Source organism: Caretta caretta, chromosome 8, assembly GCF_965140235.1.
Source record: "Caretta caretta isolate rCarCar2 chromosome 8, rCarCar1.hap1, whole genome shotgun sequence".
Taxonomy (NCBI): domain Eukaryota; kingdom Metazoa; phylum Chordata; order Testudines; family Cheloniidae; genus Caretta; species Caretta caretta.
This window is the reverse complement of record NC_134213.1, coordinates 3,827,547-3,844,866: the sequence shown is the minus strand read 5'-3', so window position 1 is coordinate 3,844,866 and position 17,320 is coordinate 3,827,547. Positions and strand designations below refer to the sequence as shown.

Sequence of the window (17,320 nt, the reverse complement as noted above, 5' to 3'; positions counted from 1 at the left end):
TGAAGAACGTGGTTTCAGCTACCACTGGATAACACTGCGAGCCTGACTACAGGTCAAGCTTAAATGCAACAAACTTTAAGGAAAAGTTTCCTGTTTCCTTTTCCTCTTTTACGAGTGTTACGAACCTGTTGTGTTCTGCTTCCAGCCAGTTTTGTGCCTGCTTTTGGCCTTACGCTGAGGAACATCTTGATATACAAATGGTCCCATTGAAGCCAAAGACACCGCTTGTGGAGCAAGGTGCTACCCAGTATGAATAAGGGTGGCATAAGCTCGCCCCCTGTCAGTAGCGCACAATATTGGGGACCTCACATGGATAACTTGAGTGCAGCAGCCAGAACTTCTGTGAATTGCCTGGTGGAGAAGCTTTGCCATAGAAAATGGAAATCCTGATGCATTTTGAACTCTTATTTCTAGGAAACTGGAGCTTTGATATTATTGATTGCAAAGATCTCCAATGTTCTTTGAGTCCTCCAAGCCCTGTCAGCACTGAGACATACTGGTAGGTATGTAGATGATTATGTCAATATAATCTCAAGTTTATACTTGCACAGTTCATAGAGCTTAGGTAGCATTGGAAGCAGTACAAAGGACGGCTCAGTAATTATAAACCTAAGTGCCTTTAAGCCGCAGTACTGAGGCTTGAAAACATTTAAACATAATGTGTACAAATGAGAAGGGATGAAAACAACTCCGGCAAAATGGCTGAGCTCCAAGGATCTTTTTATGTGTTTCTTGATGGCAAAATAGTTAGCTGGGAATGCAGTTCACATTCAGGTGCCCTTAAGTACCAGAGCGGTTTGTGTGATGCCTCACAGCTTTAATGTCAATATTTATACACTTGCCCTACTAATTACACCATTGGCAAAAAAGAAAATAAAAAGAGGCAATATTAATGCTGTCAACCCTCCATGTGTGTACTTGCCATCGTGCCATTCACACAGAAAATATGCTATAATTAGGAATTATGGTATGTCAGACTGACAATGCTCAGGACCAAGCTTACAAAATTAAGATAAGCTTTATGGAATTAAGTTAAATCTTACTGAATTGGGTTTAACACCTTTGGTGCCCATTGTATTAAAAATGCAATTGCGTCTGTGTTAATGCAGGATTATCTGTAATTTTTCTCGGGATTTGACTAATGTAAATGTTAGGAAGTTGCAAAAACGGGGACAATATGTGGAAAGTGAGTTTCTGAGGAGGTACTTGGAAGGCCTTTGGAAACTATGCCTTGCGGAGAGACTCATTGTCTGCTAATTATGTACTCCTGGAAACTTCAGATCAAAGACCCCGGGACTATATAAAGGGTGGACTAAACTTTTCATATGTGTGCTAGTTCTCAAGTGAGACTGTTACGAACTTGTGACCACAAAAGACACCTCTTTGGGTGCTTGAGGGGCTTGCCTGCCAGAGCCCATGCTGGAGACAGTTTGGGGGCAATTTCCAGTAAGCTTAGTAGCATGCGTGTAGGTTATTTTATTGTTTTTAATATGTTTTTTCTGTAATGCTTATACCCCACGAATAAATATACTGGCATAGGAAGTGCTCTGTGGTAACTTATAACCACTGGCTATCATTCTGCTGTTAGTCTCTGAAGAGAAGGAACGAGAAGCCTGCTTAGGCAGCCTGTTTTGCTGGGAAAATCACAGTATAGTCAAGGAACTGTGCAGCCTGGAGATACCCTGATCAGGAGGGAGTGCGACGCCTGTCTCTATAAGAACATAAAAACGGCCATACTGGGTCAGACCAAAGGTCAGCCTCGCCCAGTGTCCTTTCTTCCAACAGTGGCCAATGCCAGATGCTTCAGAGGGAATGAACAGACCAGGTAATCATCAAGTGATCCATCCCATTGCCCATTCCCAGCTTCTGGCAGACAGAGGCTAGGGACACCATCCCTACCTATCCTGGCTACTAGCCATTGATGGACCCATCCTCCATTAACTTATCTAGTTCTTTTTTGAATCCTGTTCGAGTCTTGGCCTTTACAACATCCTCTGGCAAGGCGTTCCATCCTCTGGCAAGGTGTTGTGTGGAAAAAATACTTCCTTTTGTTTGTTTTAAACCTGCTACCTGTTAATTTCATTTGGTGACCCTAGTTCTTGTGTTATGAGAAGGAGTAAATAACACTTCCTTATTTACTGTTATATCAATATCCTCATTTAATACGAGGCACTCTAGTTCACCCATCTTATTATTTAGACTTCTAGCATTTGTAAATAAGCACTTCAAAAACTTGTCACTTTTTAGCTGACTGCCATTACATGAAGTAATTGAATGGGACTTTTGTCATTTGATTGTTTCTCATCAGATCCTACCTGTATTTTATCATTTTCCATCCTCTCCTCTTTACTAGGACCTAGAGAATGTCCATTAATAGATCCCCTCTCCCCCCGCAAGGAATGCCTCTGTCCAAACCACGTACTCCTCTGCATCTGTGTGCTTTCCCTCAGCCCTTAGTTTAAAAACTGTGGACCTGATCCGAAGCCCACTAAAGTCAGTGGACTTACCATTGACTGCAATGGGCATTGGATCAGACCATATACAAGCCTCTCACTTACAAGGGTTGTATACTTTTGACTCTTGACTGTGTTTATGTCTCATATAAACACTCCAGCTGGACTATGCGCCTCAGTAACTCACAGAAAAGAATAAACTGATGAAATTGGTCTACATGGTTTAGAAAGAGAAAGTGAAGGGAAAAAATATTACTCTCTCTCTTTAAACTGTCTCTTTTCTGTATTGTTACCTTGACAACTCTGCTGCTGTTTTTCATCTTTGGTGGGACTTAACAGTGGTGAAAGAGGGGGACATCCATGTATGTTTCCACATCTACTCCAGCCTCCTTCACAGGCACGTGTCAATTACAGGGCATCTAAAGCAACAGAAAACCTTGTTCATTATGTTGACCTATGGTGTCATCTGGAAATTATTACAGATACTAAGAACTGGGACCCATTTTGATTAAAGGTACAACATTATGTCTTTTTGTTTAAGCCAAGATCACAGTTAGGTTAATTTCCTGGAAGAAGAGATCCAAAGTGCTTTAAATATTTTTCAGGGTTTAGCACAGCTCGAGAGCAGAGAGGAATGAAAGTGCTTGAAAAATAATTGTATTATTTTTGGTATAAGCAGCTACAGGAGTGTATGTCAAGATTAGGGCACAGCTCTGATGTGCTGAGCTGAATCTAGAGAGGATAAAAATATCCTTTCTTTTCTTGCAATTGAAATTTCACGAGAGGCAGAGGCAAAGGTAAGGGGAATGTGCTGGAGAATTGAAATTTGAATCACTATCTTCATTTGCTTTTATTAGTGCTGGGAAAGCTGCCTGCTAACCTAGGTCAGCCCAAGACCGTTGATACCGGCAAAACGTTAAGAAACAGTAGAAATATTAGCTGCCAAACCGACCAGTCTCAAGAAAAGTTGGTGCAGAAAATGACTCTAACGTTCAAATTTGTTGCCAAAATGGCTTGCGTGATAGTTGCAAACAAAAGACATGCATTACCCCCCCGCCCCAGGCTCAGTGCAGGGGTGTGTCAGGGGGGAAGGGTTCTTGAATGCAAAACACATGTGTTTTCAATTGATATCTGGAGCCAGACCAGTAGCTGTAACTTGGCCTGACAAAGCCTTATTGAAGTACAGGCCGAGTGTAGTTTCAAAGCAGTTAGAAAAAGAACGGGAATGCTGTTCAGGAAATTCTTTAGGCATGGGCAGGGACTTGGCTGCAATTCCGCTGTTGGAAAATCTGACAGGGGCAGCTTCTGAACACAGGATAGGCCTCGTGCTGTTCTGAAAGCAACAGTGCATCTTCTTGTATACCCCCAGCACACGCCACGATTGTATATTTTGCATCTGGCGACTGAGAGGTAAGAGGGACATTGTTTGTTCTCTGTACAATTGGTTTGATTTGCTGTTCTTTTGTTCTGGTGCAGGAGAAGCTGTTTCCTTTCAGCAAATGGTTTAGAGAGGAAGAATTTGGGAATATGCGATTGTGGCACGTTTGCTAAAGAATCCCACTAGTTTTGGGTAGGGTGTCAGTTTCTTTCTAACTTTTCTTTCATGCTAATCCTGCAGACAATTCAACTCTTGCCACTGCTTGTGCAGAGATTTGCAGACACACTGACCAAATGTTTCCCAACTTTTGTTTTCGTAAGGCAAGTCTGAGTGCAGCCAAAGAGAGCATTTTAAGGGCATCAGCATATGTCTGTGTAACAAAAAGACAAGACAAAAAGTACCGTAGTCCAAATGCAGTCAGTGGATATTATACACAGCACATTGTCTGCAGTGGTAATAAATGCATATGTAAAGTAGCATTTTTGATGGGCTTGGGGGGTGTAGGGATTGGCTATTGCTAAGTGTTCCTGCTATGGATTCACCAAATAATATATCTAGATTGTTAGAACAGGAGGTAATCCTATGCCAATCATCACTTTACGATTTTTCAGCAATGTTTTTCTCTTTTCCAATATTTGCTTCTGTATTTGGTAGAGCACCAGCCAAATAAAGCACACTAGAGAACACAAAACCCAGTCGAGGAGATTAGAACTAAAGACTTTAATTTAACTTGCGTTTCTGTTCTAGCTGTACATTTTCTTAGGATTAAGCTTCTTTCCAAGAATAACTAAGACACATTAATGACAAATAATATCCCTGTTTAGCAGACTGCCAGATTTGTTCTTTACTCCCTCATCCTCTCCGTTGCAGCATTAAAGCCGGAGGCTTTCCTCTGTCGTGATAGCATCTCCTTCTATGCAGTGTTTGTGTCTGGAAGTTAGGGTACAGCATGTTTGCCAGAGCTGATGAAAATGTCAGAAGGGCATGCTCTTTTCTAGCTTCAGCCTGCCTCGCCTCAGACACTCTCCAAGCTGACGTATGATGTGCTGAGGAAGCTTTTGAGCCATGCTATATAGTAGGGTTAAAAAGAGAGGGTAAGATTGCACTGTGTTACCAAAAGGGACGGGGCAAACGTGGGGCTGAGTCAACTGGAGTTCAGGAAAATAGACCCAGAGCCTGCTTTTCCTGTTGGCCAGCAGGACCCAACATACAGTAGCCAAGTGGCCTCTCCCTTCGGTGACCCACGGCATTCTGAATAATGAAATGAGGTTGATCACCAAAGCTGATCGAGCCCAGTGTGGGATTGGCCGGAGCCTCGCTCTGTGTCGCCAATGAAGAACTGCTTTGTAGGCTGAACCAGAACAAGGCTGGAACCCATGGGTAGATGCAGCGGTGTAAAGTAGATAGTAGATTTGTGCTTTGAATGAATTAGCTACTGGCCAAATTTTGGGCAGCTCTGGGGGGTGCATCACACCATGAAAGAGCCAGTCTAACTGAGCGCAGAGAGGCAACCAACACACCCATGTACTCCCTAGCTTCAGAACTTGGGGGAGAGGGGATTTATGGGGGAGGTGTGGCAGCTTCCTCACTGGCTGTACTAGCTGCTGCTTCTTCCTTTGCTGGAGGCTGTGTGCAGACTCAGGCAGATGTCGGTGCATAGGTTATGTCCAGGTCACGTGTTCAAGATTTCCTTTGCAACCAGGAGGACTTGAAACATATTCTTTTAAACTGAAACTCCTGCAGCATCTGAGGATAAACTATTGCATTTGCTGGAAAAGGTGACATCCCAAGATAAGAAGGAAATGCAGCAACCTGTAGCTGCATTAGCAACAGCTGTGTCCAACGTGGATTCTGGAGTAGCAGCTAGAGAGAAAAGATTCATGTGACCTTGTTCAGATTTTCATTTGGTCCATCAGCAGAGAGACATTGGTTTAAAACAAAGGCTTGTGCAGTTCACTGAGCAAGGTGAACGCCTCTTTGAAGGATGGGGTCACCTGTAGTTACTATGGAAATTACATTTGCACTCAAGATTTTAAAATAAGATGGCTGGAAGGGAGGAGGAGCTGGATTCCAGAGACTATCAAGAGATGAATCTGTGTTGAGTCCATTTACATCAAGAGTTTTCAAAATAGAGCTTGGGGGATTTGAAAATTTTTGAGCTATCAACAAATATTCCTGTTCCGAATTGGGACAGAGTTGAAATCTTGGAATTTCTGAAAACGGAACTTCACTCCCTCCCTCCCCCCATCACCATCCCCCCCCCCCAAAAAAAACCCCTGGTTTGGGTCATTCAAAAAGTTTCTTTTGATAATTTTGAAACTGGTTGTTTTGATTTTGACCATTTTAATTTTTAAAAACTTTTTAAAAATTCTAATAAGCTTAGTTTTTGAACCAAAAAGTAATTTTGAACAGACAGTTAGTATTCTTCATTCTGAAAATTTCAAAATGTTCTGTTTTGACAATTTCAAATGTTTTAAAATGTTTTTTTTTTTCTGAGTCGACAAATTCATCAAAACCGACCTCCTCCCATGAAAAGTTTTGGTTTTGACAAATTGGTATATTTTGACCAAAAAAAAAAAAAAGTTGTGACAAAACTTTATTTCAGAGGATTGTGGAGGAAGAGAGAGGTTAGTGCACAAAGTAGATCAGTGATTAAGTTTTCTGACAGTGGAGACAGAGATATCCTTACACTTGCCAGAATCAGGATGGGTATTTTAAAGAGCATAATGTCCTTTGATCACAGTGAAACTCACCAATAAGGGTTACTGAAAAAGAAATAAAAGGTTCTCTAAGAATCAGTTGTTTCCCCAAACCACTCCATGCACCTCACAGTTATGAATACAAGCAGATGTGCAATGAGCAGAGAATGAACTAGACAGTGTTGTAGAAAACAGACATAGGAGTAAAATGTCTTGGGATATATTTCACTCTTGTATCTGCTTCTCGTTGTTCAAGCTGTGGTAGGCAAGCTGGAGGCTGGAATTTATTGCTGCTTTCTAGATTCTTCGTGGAGGAGGCTTGTACTATGGTTTGTCCCAGGTATAAACAATGCATGTTAATTGGAATGGGTTTTGTAAACGGTTCTGGCTAATGATACTAATGGGTTAATGAGCTGAGGAGAGGGGAGCAGGTGAAAGGGAGAGTGCTTCATGGCTAGAGGGATACCATTGATAGAGAAAATATGGTTTCTTGGTAGCTCAAAACTGCATTGTCTGAGCCAAATTCTGTTCTCAGCTGTGCACAGGAAATTCACATTGCTTTGCACACCATGGTGATGAGCACTATATAAAAGCCTAGACAGTGTTACATGCATATATTGAGGACAGAATTTGGCTTTAATGCCGCCGAACAGAACCTCTGGGGACAAGTGAAAACAGCTACATTATGGCCGGGTGTCTTAATCTAAAGTACAAAAGAGGTCTTTATTGCACTCGTAATAATGTTGGAGGTCCAAGTGCTCTGATGGAATATCTTTTGCCAGTGCATAGTTCTGTTGTGGCAAATGTACCAAATTCATCTGTTTAACTTCTTTGAGCAGCTTTGCTGGAATTACACCTGAGAGGCATTTGATCCAGAGTGTTTGGAACTGTATTTTTTTGTCTGTGCGAAAATCCATGAAAGGCTTGTGGGGAGAAAGAGAACAGCTTTGAAACTGCTCTGTTGTGACTCATCCTGGGCTCACTGCTTTTCTTGGGGCACCTGTTTCATTCACAAAGAGTGAAGCTGAATGCAGGTTAGGTTGAACAAGTGGAACTTTATTAAACCCTGTGCATGGCTCCTTCGCTGTGGCTGAGTTGCTTCCAGAGTCACTCCCCACATTTCCTATTCTGCTGGTGTCCCTCGATAACAGTCACTCCAGCAAACACAGCCCCTCTGACTCCATTTCCTCTGCTCATGGTACAGCACTTGCAGCTGTAGGAAATTAACTAAACCTGCACTTGTGTACAGTTTTCATTATGACAGGTATCACCTGGAGAAAACAAGAAGGAAATAGTTGTGTATAGGAATGTAACCACATGGTAAAGAATGCGGTTTGATGCCATAGTTTGCTTCCTGTGCAAGCTGCTTAAGACTTTGTTAGGTCAGACAATAAACTTCCTCCGACCGTAAGACACACAGGCCTGGATGAGTCACTGTGTTTGAATGCAGCAGTGGCATAAAGGGGAATACAATGCATGACTGACCTGTGGAACTCACTGCCACAAGATATCAAAGCAAGATTTTAAAAAAAGGATTAGATGTTTATATGGGTGCTGCGGGTGTTTGTCCCTGCCTGCTGTATGGTTTGGAAATGGTGGATCATAGAGACATGGAAGAAAAGAAGATACAGGTAGTAGCAAATAATATATTGAGGTGATTGGCAGGCAAGTGGAGGTTAAACAGAGTATGCATGGGAGAAATTAGAGGGAAGATGAACTTGGGACTCCCAGTAATAGACTGGAGAGCACACGTTTAGGGTGAGTTGGACATTTGATAAAAATGGGAGAAGAATGCCAGCAAAGAAAGCATGGGAGGAAAAGGATCAAAAGAAAGGACATAGAAGTCTGAAAAAAGAACAGGAGTACTTGTGGCACCTTAGAGACTAACAAATTTATCTGAGCATATGTGAGCTACAGCCCACTTTATCAGTCTTCATAGAAGACTGAGGATATGATGGAAAGACTCTACCAAGAGAAGTTTGAAGAGAAAAGGACGGGAACTCCAAGACCTACAGGAAAGAGTGGCAAAGAATCGTGGGCAGCTCTGACCCCGTGTAAATGGGAAAAGGAATCGAGAAGTGAAAAAAAGTGATTATACATTTGTATAGATAATTAGAACATCCATAGTTACATAAAACAGGTTCAGCTATAAAAGAGGTATAAATCCTCATGCTTCAGGATATAAACCCACCATTAGTTGTCTGGGCTTAGAAAGGAACTTCCTCTATGGCCATTTATGCAATAATTATCTATTATGGGAATTTTTCCACCTTCCTCTGCTAATGGTCTTTGGGATAGCAGTTCCCTTGTCCCTATGCCGAAGCCCATTCTGTAAATCAGTAGAACTACTGGGGATTAGAATTTAAAAGATCCTTGATCAGTCCACTAACTCATGCAAACTCAGTCAAATACATAAATACCCTGCAAAAGTATTGAGCCTGTTTTGTAGCTCCAGCCTCTGATTCATATGCATTTGTTTTGTGCGAACAAACAACAATGTGTAAGCTCAAATGGCTGTTTTGCCCACTTTGATCGTCACAGGGAAATTGCAGGGACAAATGCTGCCTCTCTCAAATCCCATGGCATTCCAGATCAGGAGCCCTTCTTGCAAATGAGTGTGGGGTCTAAGACGGTCAGCACCTTTTATGACAGACAGTGATATTTAAGAACACCGAGAACAGACAGTTGTTTGGAAAGGTTGAGAGTCACTGCTTTAGCTCATCTGCCATCCCTCCTGCATGCGGATAACTTAAGCAATCTTTGCAGTGAGCTCTGTGGAGATTGTATAGTCCCTTCTGGATCCATCCCATATATGGACACAAAATAACATAACACTTATTTGGCAGTGTTTAACTGACGCCCATTTTGAGCTTAAACCCCGAGCAGTCTAGTTTGGCCAGTGTTGTAGAATGATATTAGTATAGTAAATTAGAGGAGAAGCTGCTTCTGCCTCAGTTCTTCACTTCAGCAAGCAGCTCTTTACAGTTCTGAACAGATGAGTGGGTCAGTATCGGAGCAGGTCGCTGGTGAGATTGCAGTGACAGAAGATGCAGGCCTCCCAATGGAGGCAGAACTCCCCTGCCCTCAGTGTATTTCCTTTCAGTTTGAAATCATTTTGGTGCAAAACATTAATCATTTAGGCACTGATAAAAGAAAACCCCCCCTGGCACAGGAATGGCATTGATTCCTCCTCCTGGGACTCACTCCATTCTGAGCCCCGATTTAGCCAACACAGCTTTCCCCGCCTGTAAATCTGCAGGGAATCTGATGACACTGGGGTTTCCAACGGAAATGTGTGCTTATTAGATTTTTTTTTAAAATCCTTCCCTGTAAAGATAAAACAACTCCTGTTCAATAAATTGATAATGCAGATACTGCAGCCAGAGCAAGACTAGCTCCAGCTGCATGAAACAGGAAATCAGCAATCTGCTATTTCCACGCAAGCTGGGCTTGATAAAAGCGAGAAGGCACATGTGAGACTGTAACTAATGAGACATGGTGTGATTTATAGAAAGTGGTTTCTATTTATTTTTTTATTTGCGATCCCTTTCGGCCGAGTCTGCCTTCGGCAATCCTCAGCCCATAACAACTGTTCCAAAGGCCTCTGCAGATACCAAGGCCTTGCTGCAAAAACTTGCAGGGAGCAATCTGTGTGGAACTCTCCCAGGGGCCTTTAAAAGTATGTCTATCCCCTGCTCTTATGTGCATCCTCTCGCTAGCTCTCAGCGAGCTAGCACAGGTATAAATAGAGATGAGAGCTGATGCGAGTATGCATACATGAGCTGCAGGATCAGACCCCTAGCTTGTAGTGTAGACTTAGCCTGAGAAGTAAATAAAGCTGTCTCATTCTGGGCCTGATCTTCAGCCCATTAAGTCAGGGGAAAAGCTCCCATGGCTTCAATGGACTTTAGATCAGGCCCTATTTGAGGTATATAATCTGGTATAAGGAGTCTCTAGGGTATACAGCTGATGTTGGGGGTAAGGCTGTCTGAGGCAAAACCGAAAAGCTGTAAAGAGCAACCACTGCAGTTCTGTATTTTAAGCAGGGTTGTAAGTGTGGCAATGATTGTCTGATACTCCACGCAAGTGTCTTGAAACCCAACGTGTGGAAAGGTGGGCACTTTAATGCTGACATATTCAGTGGGTATGTTACTTCTCTATTTTTGACACTTCTGTTAGAATATTAATTTTTCACACACTAACGTACAGTCAAACACTAGGCATGCCTATCCTTTCTCGAAACAAAAACCAAAAAAACCCTAAAAGGTCAACAAATAAACCCTCCTCCGAATTTTCCTTTACAAATCAGTATTCTGTATTTATAAAGGAAGAATCCTTGCAAAACAAAACACTCTTTCCAGATAATACTGTCTCTTGTGGTGCTTAGCTTGCTGCTTCATGTTTAAGTTGGGAGAAATTGCCAAGATGTAAACTATAACTAGCATATTTCTCTCTCCCACATAGAGTTAGAATATTGATAGCAGATGCCTCTTGCTGCTTTTGCAGTTGCCTTGCAAAGCTTTTCATTCTACTCATTTGTTAATATCCCTCAGCACTGTAAGTCCACCAGTATTTCTTTTCCTCTAGATAAAGGACAATCTGAACATTTTATTTTGTTTTCAGTGCAGTACATTCCTTCTCTATGAATCCTATGTTATGTTCTTGTTATAAATGTAGGGTTTGTTAGTACTTCAATGGCCACATGCATGCTGCAGTACTGTACATGATACATCACTGTTTAGAAGAGAGCTGCACAAAAGGTTTGATGTGAACCACAGAAACACTCAAAATCAGCCTGTTCCTGTTGCTATGTGCTGTTCCCATGGAAATCTTTTGGTGTCTGCACGTTTACCTAAGCTGGACGTGACATTTTCCCCACTCTCTGAATCAAAGCAAAAAAAAAAAAAAAAGGAGGAAACTTTTTTGCAATGTACAGAGAGTTTGGAGCTGGATTGAAGTCAAGTGTTGAAGTCATATGGTACTTGTATTTGGTTCATTGACTGGCTGAGCCTACAGCATGATTCGATAGGTTAGAGAGACAGTTCAGTGTTTCCAAGGGAGAGAGAGGTTGCATTTAGTGTGTACTTTCCAGGTTACCCTGTTTAGGGTTCCCAACTTTCTATTCTCAGTAACCGAACAACCCTGCCCTGTCCCTCTGCTGAGGCCCCGCCCATGCCCCATCCCTTCTCCAAGGCCCCGCCCCCCACTCTCTCCATCCCCCTCTGTCGCTCGCTCGCTCTCCTCACCCTTCCTCAGTTGCTCATTTTCACCAGGCTGGCTCAGGGAGTGGGAGTGCGGGAGGGGGTGAGGGCTCCAGCTGGGGGTGCGGCCTCTGAAGTGGGGCCAGGGATGAGGGGTTTGGGGTGCAGGAGGGGGCTCCGGGCTCTGGGGTGAAGCTGCCTGGTTCGGAGTATGGGGGGGCTCTGGGCTGAGGCAGGGGGTTGGGGTGTCAGAGGAGGTATGGGCTCTGGGCTAGGGGTGCAGGTTCCAGGGTGGGGCCAGAAATGAGGGGTTCAGGTTGCGGAGGGGAGGGCTCTGATATGGGGCTGGGGATGAGGGGTTTGGGGTGCAGGAGGGGGCTCCTCACACTATATTTAAGTGTATTTTTGCAAGGGAAATCACAGACCCTTTGTCTCTGGGTTTATCTACCTTCTAGAGACATAGATTCCAGCTTCTGGATTGCTCTTAGATATCACTGCCTGGGAATGGCTATTTTTACTGACTGACATTTCTGCACCTCACATGATTCTAGGCTTAGTTTTGCAAGGAAATACAGTCCCTCGTGTCTGAAAGATAGTAAACTAAATCTTGCCGCTGAGCAGGGCTCAAAGGTAGGCAGAGGAGATTATACTGTGTTGCCTGGTTGCGTCTTGTGATAGCTGGTGTTTTACATAAAGCCCCACCTCCTGGAGCCATGTTATTACTTAAGAATCAGCTCTCATTGGTGTTTTTTTAAGCAAATGTCTAGCCCTCCAGGTTGTGGAGAAAAGTTTGAAAATGTGACCCAAGTGTACTCTCAGCTTAAAAACTAGAAGGCAAATAACCCCCCCCACCCCCCCCCACCCCCGGCCAATATTTATTATTTTCAAAATCTTGTGATTTTTAAACCAATCTCACCTTTTTGGGGGCCCGACTCATGAATTTTGAATGCTTGAGTTGACAGTACAGACGCTAAGCCACCTTACCAGAGCCAGGGGCTGAACCTGTCATTGGTATGAGTTGGAGGGGTACAAAATGGATGAGTATAGTGACTCAGAGCCTTAGTGTGAGGTGTAATGAAGGAGGAGGGAAAGCCTGTTGATCCCTCACTCTGTGAATTAAAAGCTACTATTTAGCCGTCCTGTTTCCCATCCCAGCACGCACATGATACGAAAAGTTGGCTCAAAGGCCAGAGAGTGGCAATGATTCCTAAACTAGACCCTTTCAGACTCCCTCCTAGCATTGCCATCACCTGTGTCCTGTGCTGTGGGGGAGAGCACAAAATGGCCAGATAGCTCCAGCTTTACAGCAATGAGTTGTTCCGTTGCCAAAGATGCACCATGAACTTCAGCCCTGAAGCAAATGGAGTTACACGAAGGAGGAATTTGCCCCACAGGGACTCATGGTGGGCTCTGCACCGGTACCTCCCGAGGACTATGCCTTAATAACACAGTCTGGCCCCGGGAATACAAAAGCTCTCAGCCAAAGCTCCTCCTAAAAGCCAGCAAATACCCTAATAGTGGTAATAAAGATGCTGCTACCAAATGACTTCTCATTTCCATTAGGTTTTTGTTCTCACCATCTTGTATGGAGGAGGACTTATGTCACTTCATCCTCTGTTGCACCTTTTGTAATTCATGTAAAACAAAGACTGACGGAAGAAGTAGCGAGCAAGGAGGCAGTGACCTTGAGTCTGTAGCTCCAGAGAGCTCCCGGTATCCTCTTAGTCTGTCTCTAGCAGGCTAATTGCAAAACATTCAGCCAACGACTTGGTGTTAGGAATTTTCAGTTATCCAGGGATGGTTTAGATAATCCTTAGTCCTGCCTCAGTGCAGGGGAATGGACCTGTTGAGGTCCCTTCCATTCCGACATTTCCATGATTCTATGGTCTTCAGTGTGTGCCTGCAGGCCTGCAAACATAAGAACCAGTTCCCTGGGGAAATCGTATGAAATGGTTGCAAAACAAGTCAGGAAACTTTTGTCCAGCAGTAGTTTAGTTCACCAGGCAGTGCTCCCACCGTGGTTAGGACGTTAAGGGCCAGAGTGTGACAACCGTTATAATGTGTGCACAGGGGTGTACAAGGAGCATGCGTGCACACACTCACGTGCGTTCTCTTACACCTGAAGGGCTCTTGCCAGCACCTCCTACAGGAGCAGTCCCTTCGCAACCTCCGTGATTTGGAAGAGCAGAGCTTGCTCCTTCATCTCTTGGGAGCAAGATGCCAGAAAGAAGGTGCAAAGGGGCACAGGAAGCCAGCGTGTTGGAGCTGGCAATGGCTAATGCAACACTGCCCACCCCCTCTGTGCCCAGGAAAGCACCAGAGAGATCATGCCTCAGGCAAGCATAAACTCTTTGGTGCTCCTGCTGAAGGGGTGCGGACCTGCATGGCTCCCTGCTCAGGACTGTGGCATATATGCTTCATTCTAATCCTGTGACCATAATTGTGCACCCCTTACACATGGGAGCCTTTACTCATGCTAGAAGTCCCATTGAAGTCCACGGGAGAGTTTTGCACGGGTAAGAAACTAAGGGTTGCGCCACCAAGCTCCTCCTTGGTGGAATCAAAAAATCGGTGCGTTTTGCAGGAACACCACAAAGCTGGTGTTCTGAGACACTTTAGTAACTACACCCACTTCCTTTCCTCTCTCCTCTCTTTTATCTCCAAGACCCTTGCATGGCTTTCCCAGTGTGCTGCCACAAACAGGCAGTGCATCCCTGTTCGGCAAAGCAAGTGTAAGTGGCAGAGCCAGCAATAACAGAAACCTCCGTTCGATGTAAATCTTTCGGCAGTAATTTGATCGGGGATGCGCAGCTGGAGAACTTCACATTTTAAGTTTCCCTGGTGCAAGGGGTGGGGAGTAGGGAGAAATCAAGAAGCCAAACGCCTCCCCCTTCTCCTTTTTCTTGGCCACCAAGAATAATTCTGTTTGAGATGATTTTTTTTTAATGAAAGCCTCTGAGAAGTAATATTGCATCTTCAAACCAAACTGCTGAACTCGACTTCTTTTACCAAGCGCATGCAAAAATATTACTCTCCGGATTTTGAAAGGGCCCGGAGTGCCTGCCTTGCAAAAAACGGAGCTGCTAAGAGAGTCACTGGAGAGTGGTCTCGATGGGAAGCCCTTACACAGTGTGCGCTTCTATAAAAACTGTGTTATGATGTATATAAAATGAGCTGTGAAAGGAACAACACAGAAACAAGCCACAGGGAGAGGCACTGTCCAGCTGGTAATTTCTGAATTTAAAAATGCTCCAATCAGCATAGATCCATGTCCCAAGACAAGTCATTCTCACAAGACATTTCTCACCATCTGATTCGTCCTGCAGCATAACGGTCATACTTATTTTTCTGTGCTTGTTTCAGATGCCCCAGGAACAGTATGCACACAGGAGCGCCATGCAGAGCTCGGAAGGCCCGCAGGTATACAAAGTGGGGATTTACGGCTGGAGGAAGAGATGCCTCTATTTCTTTGTGCTACTCCTAATGATTTTAATCCTGGTGAACCTTGCCATGACCATCTGGATTCTCAAGGTTATGAACTTCACAATTGTAAGTAGGGGTTGCCAAAACGGGGAGTGAATATTTGGGGAGGCCAGTAGAATTTCTTTCAGGCATCATAGATAAGATACAGCTTAATGGTGTTTGGGTTCCCAAGGAACACATTATGGGCCAAGTGTGAAGGTCCTCAGTAATCTACTTCATCTCCTGGAGAGGGATTCTCAAGGCTGTATGCAGTTTTATCAAGCCTAGGCATTCAAAAAGCATGTGTTAGGTCCCCCAAAATAATGAAATTGGCTGAAAAATCATATTTGAAAACATGATAGATTTGGGATGGTTTTTACTTGTTATTTGTCTCTGTTTCTGAGCCTTTTTGCTTCACATTTTTCAGCTTTTCTTCCTGAGGGCTAGAAGCTTTTTTTTTTTTTTTTTAATGAAAGATGTGATTCGAACGTAATTACGTCTCCAGAAACTGAGTCTTTATGAAAAACACCAAAAAATTGTGTAACTTCTGAGAAAATAACAGCTGGCCATATTGCATATCTTATTTATATGAAATTAGTAGAGTGTCGTCTGTTCCTCTGGAGGCAGGAGTTTCCATCTGGTTCTCCTGTTAATACGTTAAGCAGGAGTTATCTGCTGACTGGGACCCAGATATAGGGCCCAATCCAACTCCCACAAAGTTCAATGGATAAACCCCTGTCAAACTTAATGGGAGATCTACTACGCAGGGATCCATTTCACCCTCTGGAGCCAGTTCTATTTACGCTCTTTTGTGAGGAGTTAACTTGTGCATAGACCTTTAGTGGGCCCTCTGCATGGGAGTGAGTTTCACCTATACAACACATGGAAATAGACTAAAAGTCAGCATACAGTGAAACATCGCACCATGACGCACTAAATCCACATATCAGGAAGTTCTGTTATAAAGCCACTTACCGTACTCCAGTTGATAAGTCAGCTGAGCAGAGTAATAATGATAGGATTACTTCTTGAGGAAGGGAGAACTTTGTCAAGCTGATCAGGTGGAAATTGATTAGGAGCATCAAGGTCTTTAGGAGGAGCTAACTTTGAAAAATGTAACCACAGAGCTATCTCATGGGAGAGCTGGCAAGATCAGATTCCACCTGGTCAGTTTCTTAGATCTGTGGGTCCTGATGTGAGTAGCACTTTTGAAGAATCTCATCTTTCTTTTTCCCCTTTCTTCACTTGATTCTGTCCAAGCTCTGATCAGCCCTAACCTACGTTATCTCTTTGACAGTCAGTGAGAGGCTGAGTAAATTTATTGTATCCAACAGACTAACTACTATGCCATTATAATTTGTCGCGCTCATATTCTCTAACAATTGCACTTTCAAGATGTACAGTAAATGGCAATGCCTACATACTGCATGTGTGCTTTGGGAGCAAAACATTTTAAAGCAATAATCTAGAAGAAATTAGCTATTACCCACAGTTAACTAAGGGGTGAGCCAAACTTAGGAGTGATTAAAGCTTTACCAAGCCAGTTATTTACTTTGATGGGATTAGTGCCATTATTAAGTAAAACTTGTGTCTTCTTATAGTAATACATTTTAGAAAATAGCTGCTGGGACATGAATTTTGCTGCAGTGTTGGAAAACTGCTCTTATCCCAGCTATTAATACCTGGTTGTAAGCCAGTGTTCTAACTCACCAGCCTATGCACCAAAGAACACTCGCCAGCCACTGGATTTCAGTCCTGTTTTCTTCAGAGACTCAGCTTTATTTCTGCAAAATAACATCAGTTCAACACATCAATCGTATCCTTTTTCCCTGGCCAGGGTCTTCTGCAGGGGCCTATCTATGCCCAATCCCTCTGTCTGTGAGTCTAGGTGAGCCTCTACTTCCTTCTTGATTATACTCTGCTGGGCATCTGCTTGATATGTAAACTGGGTTCTTCCTCCTGACCCAGGGACTCTTGCAGGAGCCTGCCTACAGCTCTCCAGCTCAACTGAGCTACTTGCTGGCTTGTATGAAGAAGAGGTGATCTTCAAGCTATCACCTGATCCCTGGCCTTACAGCATCAGTGAATTGGTCACAGGTAGGGCTAGGCCCAACTCCCCTTAAAAGG

The 17,320-nt window shown here is 43.5% G+C and overlaps 1 protein-coding gene across 5 annotated transcripts in view; it reads left to right on the top strand.

Moving 5' to 3' along the window:
* Positions 1–17,320, top strand: part of SGCD (sarcoglycan delta) — a 526,242-nt gene that overhangs the window by 315,323 nt on the left and 193,599 nt on the right. For 3 of the 5 annotated variants that reach the window (XM_075131239.1, XM_075131240.1, XM_048860561.2), the window contains one exon: positions 15,095–15,280. In XM_075131239.1, coding sequence (XP_074987340.1) covers positions 15,095–15,280 — 186 coding nt within the window. Of the gene's footprint in view, positions 1–3,599; positions 3,864–6,851; positions 6,871–15,094; positions 15,281–17,320 lie in introns of those variants that run through there. The other 2 variants (XM_048860563.2, XM_048860564.2) reach the window with 2 other exon arrangements.